Raw genomic sequence first — 6000 nt, 5'->3', positions numbered from 1 at the left:
GCATGCCTAAGTGTTATTCAGACTTTCAGCTCCATTGGTATTAGTATAAGCAGCCCTCCCCCCCCACCCCGGTCTATCTTCCCATCATGCATCCATTGAAATCTTGCTGAACTCTCTGGGCAAAGTTGGCCCTGGTTAGGAAGGAGATGTCCTGGGAAGAAAGAGCTGCTGAGGATAAGCCTGCCCTCAGTTGGCTTCCATCGTTCCATTCCTTCCTCCCCTAAACCCTCTTCCCTAATCCAGGTCTAGCTGATAATCTAGGGGTGCTGTTGGGCTGTTTGGAATCTGGTATAGATTTACTGGACATGGAGAATTCAGGCCCCTTAACGTGTCCTGGATTGGGATCACTGCCAACCCCTACTGCCTATCCTCCATTTGCCATTTGTCTCTTGGATTACTGAAGGGAGAGACAGAAGACAAGAGAGTCAGTTTAAGATCTGGAGCTGGAAGACCCATAAGTTCCACAGCTGTGTGGATCCCAGGTAGGGCACAGAAGGGAAACAGAGAGCTACAAGAAAGGTGTGAAGGGTGTCTCCAGTCAAAAAGACTAAGGGCTGAGGGAAAGACCAGAGAAGTCGGTCTCCTTTGGCAGCTGGGGAGTGACATTTAAGGGAATACTGAGCTCCATCATGTGGATCATTAAGGAAGTTTAGGGTTTAAAGCTAAATGGGGCATCTGTGCTCTTTGAGGTCTCCAGCTGTGCCCTGGGGAAGCATGTGTTCCTGTTCCCATCTCCTGCACCCCAGAGAAAGGGGCTGAGATTAGGAGCCCAGAGTAACAGGGAAAAACCAATTCAGCCAAACCCCTAAGAGGACAACCCTGGGAGATCCCTGATGCCAGCGACCACAGGTTTTTGGAAACAAAAGACAAAACTTTGGGTTGAAGCCACTAGACAAGTGTCTGTCTGCCCTATTCCACCCTACTCTGGGAGACAATAGACCTGTCTAATACCGCAGAGTGACAATAATGACCTGGGACATGTCTAACTTATCTGGTGTGTGAGTGTGTGAGTGTGTGAGTGTGTGTGTGTGTGTGTGTGTGTGTGTGTGTGTGTGTGAGCGCACCCTCTTGTCTCCAAACACAGACTGGCCATATAACTGCGGTCAAGCCACTCTGTCCTCTCTGAATCTGTTTCCCCATCTGTAAGATGGGGGTGATGACACTTGATCTATCTACCTCCCAGGGTCATTGTGAGAGAACACTATAGAAATGTTATTGTCATTATTATTGAAATTATGTGGCCCAACACAGAGGGGAATGAAGGGGGACCCCAAGTTTGTGGGTGTGCCTATAGAGATGCAGGGAGAGAGAAGGTTTGTCCAGAGATCTACTTCCCAAATCCTCTGCCATCCCCTCCACTTTCCCCAGCCTGGCTTTTCTGACACTCATTTGAGAACAAGAAAAAAAGCCACCAAAGTCACAGGGAACCAAAGAGCTGAGAAAGTCATGCCCTTTGACCCCTGCAGCAGGGATGGCTGACAAAAAGGGGAACCAAAGAGGCTGCTGGGGAGGCCGGAAGAGCCAGTTCTGGGAAGGGGGGAGGCCGTGAGAATCCCATCTCAACCCCCCATCTTTCTTCTCACTCCCTAAGTCCCACCCCCAGAGTCCTGTCCCTGGGCTCCCCTATACGTTGTCCTGCAATAGGAAGTTGTATTTGCCAAAGTCGTTATCCATCGGGCAGAGCAGCATGTCCTTGCGAGCCTTGGCCAGCTTCTGTTTCAGCACCTCCCGCCGATCCAGCCATTCAGTCAGCTCCTCCTGCCCGTGGGCACAGCGACACTTCTCCCCATCTGGGCAAGCCTTTTTTTTCTGGAACCTATGTGGGGGTGGAAGCAGGGAGGATGAGAAACTCAATGCTGTCCCTCCAAGGCCCATGGACTGCCCAGGCTGCTCAACCTTGGCCATTAGGGCCCCCTACCCCCCCAAGAACAAGGAAGGACTCAGAAATTGTCAAAGATCAAAGGTTCAGAAATCTGGAGTGGTAAGGTACCTCGGAAGCCATGTGTTTCACCCCTCCCCCTTCTCATTACAGATGAAGAAACTGAGGTCTTATCACCCAACCCTTTGGTAAAAATCTGCTGTCCCCTAAGATCTCCGGCAGCTTCCAGTAGAATCTTCTGCAGGAGACTCTACCCGGGGACATGTTTCACTGGAAACAGCCACCCAAGGAAAGTGATCTGGGATTTGGATGCCCCAAGAGTGCCCACCTAACCTCTTTCTCATTCTGCCTCCTGACAATATACTTGGTTCTGCAGCATGAGGACCAGCTCAGAAACCCCAGTCCCCAAGTTCAGGCATCTTATGCCTTGGTAGGCTCATTATCAGCTGCCTCAGAGAAAGAGAGAAGCTGGTGCCCATCTTGGGAATCTTCCTGGCCACAGCCGCTGCCTTCCTATTCCTCACATCAGCTGTCCGGCCTTCAGGATTGCTCCATGACTGCAGTAACTTCTCATTACCCCAAAGCTTCCACAGGCTGGGAGGTGAGAGATCCAGCCAAGTTGTAGAGTGAGGAGGACATTGGACAAGCTGGCCCGAGAGCTGGAATCCACTTCTGGCTGGCGCACTCACTAGTGGGGTGACCTTGGGCTAATCCTATCCCATCTCTGAGTCTCAATTTCTCCAGCTGTCAAATAGAGACCAAAGCACCTGCCCTGCCTGCCTCACTGGGTTGTTGGAAGGGTGCAGTAAGATGAAGAAGGGAAAGTGTTTTTGTATACATGAACTTCATAAGTCCAGAGATTGCAGGTATTGTGGTGCCCTGCTCTGACATGGCCTCCCTGAGTCGCTGTGGCTGAAAGAAATCTTTACTCAGTGGCCAATGACCGTCTCTGCACTGAGTATTTCCATAGCCCTCAAGAGCCCACGGTTGCCTCTACTCCATGAGGCCACACTGCAGGAGGACTTCAGTGGAGGTGGGAGCCACAACGGTCCAATGAGGACAGGGACTGTTTCCTTTTGTCTTTGGATCTCTAGAGCCTAGCACACTTTGGTCGTTCAGTCATTTCAGTCACGTCCGACTTTCCATGACCCCATTTGGGGTTTTCTTGGCAAAGAAAACCGGAGTGCTTTGCCATCTCATTTTAAAGATGAGGAAACTGAGGCAAAAGGGATAAGTGTGCCCAGGGTCACACAGCTAGTAAGTGTAGGAGGCTGGATTTGAACTCAGGTTTTCCTGACTCCAGGCCCAGCGCTCTATCCACTGAGCCACCTAGCTGCCCTAGCACGTAGTCAGGGCTTAATGCCACTTGTTGAATTGACTAGAGAGTTGACATTATGTAGCAGAAAGGCATTGGCCTTCTGGTCAGGAGACTTTCGTTTAGGTCCTCCGTCCTACACTTAAAAGGACCGGAAGGGCCCCAAGTCCAGTCCTCTCTTTTTCCAGATGTGAAGGACCCAGGGCCCAGAAAAAGCCAGTGACTTGCAAAGGTCACAGAGGCACTAGTGGTAGGACCACAAGCAAATCACTAAATTTCTCTGAGCCTCAGTTTCTTGTACAATACTTTAAGAGAGGCATCCATAATAAGACTTGCACCACCTACCTATCTCACAGGGTGCTTCCCTCGGGAGACTGGGAGGTCCCTGAGGACAGGGACTGTTCTGTTTTTGTCTTGTATCATCAGTGCCTTGCATAATGCCTGGCACGTAGTAGGAGAAGAGGAAGAGGAAAAGGAGAGAGGAAAAAGCTGAGGAGGAGGGGGAGAAAATGATGATGAAGGAAGTACTTTGCAAACTCTAAAGCGATAGTAGGATGTGCCCCAGAGTTGGGATGCCATTGCCAAGGCTAGAAGTCCTCTGGGACCTGCCTTGCCCCAGCCACCTCCTGGCATCTGCCGCCAGCTAGGAGCCAGAGGAACCCCACCCCCGACCCACTCCAGGAGCGGCACCTTTCACACAGCCGGAACTCGCCCATGGGGAAGCGGAAGGTCCAACAGCTCGAGTCGCTATCTGATGTGAAGACCTTCTCTTTGTGCTTCTCCGACTGGATGTGCTGCTGCCACTGCTTCTTGCTGTTGCTGTTTTTGCCACAAAGCCAGCAGTGGAATCCCATCTGTGGGGAGCGGGGGGGGGGGGGGAGGGTGCTGGGCGAGCCTTCTGAGCACTCCCGTGGGCTCCAAGGCCCATCTCGGCGGCTCTCCTTCCCAGGTTGAGGAGCTGCCCACCTGGCCCCCTCTGCTTTCCTCCTAGCCTTCTCCAAGCCAGTTCCTGAAAGGTCTCCCTCTCCACCCTGAGGTCCCTGAGGCAGAGGTGACAAAGGTGCTCACTCCCACCCCAAAACCACCCTGGCCCTCAGGCTACCAGCACTCTCACCCAGCCCCCAGTTCCCATTCTCAGCCACTAAGAGAATCTGTCCTGCTGGACCCCAATCCATAACAACTACACAGAGAGAAACCTTGGTGGGAGGAAGCAGGTAATGGGATGGAAGTGATGGAGGGGGAAAGGAGACAGGACACTTGACACAACACCCGCCATCATGACAAGGAAATCACCATTAAAAAACTTCAAAGCTCTGATGGATGCAGTTCAACTATGCCAAAATAGTGCTAGTGATGAATTCCATGAAATGGTCCCCTTATTGGCATCTGTCCTTTTCATTTCCATTGGGCCAGAATCAATGACCATATTTTACAAAACTAGACCTCTGAATGGTGTGAATCTGAATAGAGAAGACCATTTCAAGGGATTCATTATTTGTATTCATTGGGACCTTGTGGCAACTAACTGTGACTTCAGAGGACTGAGGGGTGGTGGATTATGTGTGCAGAATGAGACATATGTTTTCAGATATGGCTAATGTGCTGACTTGTTTTTTCTGAACTGTACTTCTTTGTTACAAGGAAGGACTCATTGGGAATAACAATGACGTTATTAAAAGAAAAGTCAGTGAAATGAAACATTTTTTAAAAGAGAAAGAGGAGTGGGGTAGGGGAGAGGAATCACAGAAGTGAAGAGCTGGGAAGGACTTCAGGGACATCTAATTCAACCCCACTACTTTAAGCCTAAGGAATGAAACCCCTCTACAAAACACCCCTCCTCATAGCAGCCATATTGCTTCTGCTTGAATACCTCCAGGGATGGGATGCTCATCACCTCTGAAGACAGCCCATTCCACTGTGGGATATTTCTGATGTTTAGGAAATTCTACTCTCAGAAAAAGGCTCCCTGTCACTGTTCCCCATCCTCTGTCCCAGGAAAGTAAGACAAAGTCAATGCCAGATATTCACAGGTGGGGGTCACACTGCAGTCTTCTGCACTAAATCTTTTCTTTGCCAGTTTAATCACTGTAAATTCCTTCTGTTGCTTCATATGAGGAAAGCCTTTGACATTCCTCCCCACATCCAGGGGATAGGGGCCAGCTTGTCAATGTCTTTCCATCCAGATGTGGTCTGACCAGGTCAGCAGACATTAGTCCTATCCTGTTTCTTGCTCTGATCAGGGTTTGGGGGCTACCACGCTATTGAGAAGTTAGGTCTTCCTTCCTCTTGTCTCATCTACCTAGTCTGTATTTGCACAACTGGCTTTTGTTTCTTGGTTGTTTTGTTGGGAACCCAAGGTACAGGACCTTGTTGCCATTCTAGTTAACTTTGTTGAATTCTACTTGTGTTATCGAACATATTCTGGGTCCCTCCTGGCTTGGGGTCACCTCCAAGTCAAACATGCCAGCTCTCCATGTAAGTCATGGCTACCAAAGTTATAAAGTGGGGCCAGGAAGGCATCATTACCATGATGTCCGCGTAGTCAGTGGGCATCTGGATCTGCTTCTCTCCTTCCCGAGATGTGACTTGAGTGCCTTCCCCAGGCTTCCCAGGGTTGTGCTTCTTCAGCCACATGTCATAGGTCTGCTGCATGTCTAGGACTGGGAAGGACAGGGGTAGGGGAGAGAGGGAGAGGCAACATATACAGCTAAGAGTCACATCCATCCATCCATAGATCCCTGGAGTGCCATCCCAGTCACCACTCTGGACACCCTTATTGTCAAAGGCTTGCCCAATCTATTCAGTG

At 50.3% G+C, this 6000-nt stretch overlaps 1 protein-coding gene across 2 annotated transcripts in view; it reads right to left on the bottom strand.

Moving 5' to 3' along the window:
- Positions 1-318: 318 nt before the first annotated feature.
- ZC3H7B (zinc finger CCCH-type containing 7B) overlaps positions 319-6000 on the bottom strand; it is an 84922-nt gene continuing 79240 nt past the window's right edge. Inside the window, exons 21-23 of one of the 2 annotated variants that reach the window (XM_072656263.1) lie at positions 5721-5854; positions 3885-4048; positions 319-1816 (exon numbers count right to left, since the gene is read on the bottom strand). In XM_072656263.1, the coding sequence (XP_072512364.1) occupies positions 1624-1816; positions 3885-4048; positions 5721-5854 (491 nt within the window). In that variant the 3' untranslated portion in view covers positions 319-1623. The remainder of the gene's footprint in view (positions 1817-3884; positions 4049-5720; positions 5855-6000) is intronic. The other variant, XM_072656264.1, reaches the window with a different exon arrangement.

This window comes from Notamacropus eugenii, chromosome 3, assembly GCF_028372415.1.
Source record: "Notamacropus eugenii isolate mMacEug1 chromosome 3, mMacEug1.pri_v2, whole genome shotgun sequence".
Classification (NCBI taxonomy): domain Eukaryota; kingdom Metazoa; phylum Chordata; class Mammalia; order Diprotodontia; family Macropodidae; genus Notamacropus; species Notamacropus eugenii.
This window is presented reverse-complemented; position numbering and strand designations above follow the sequence as displayed.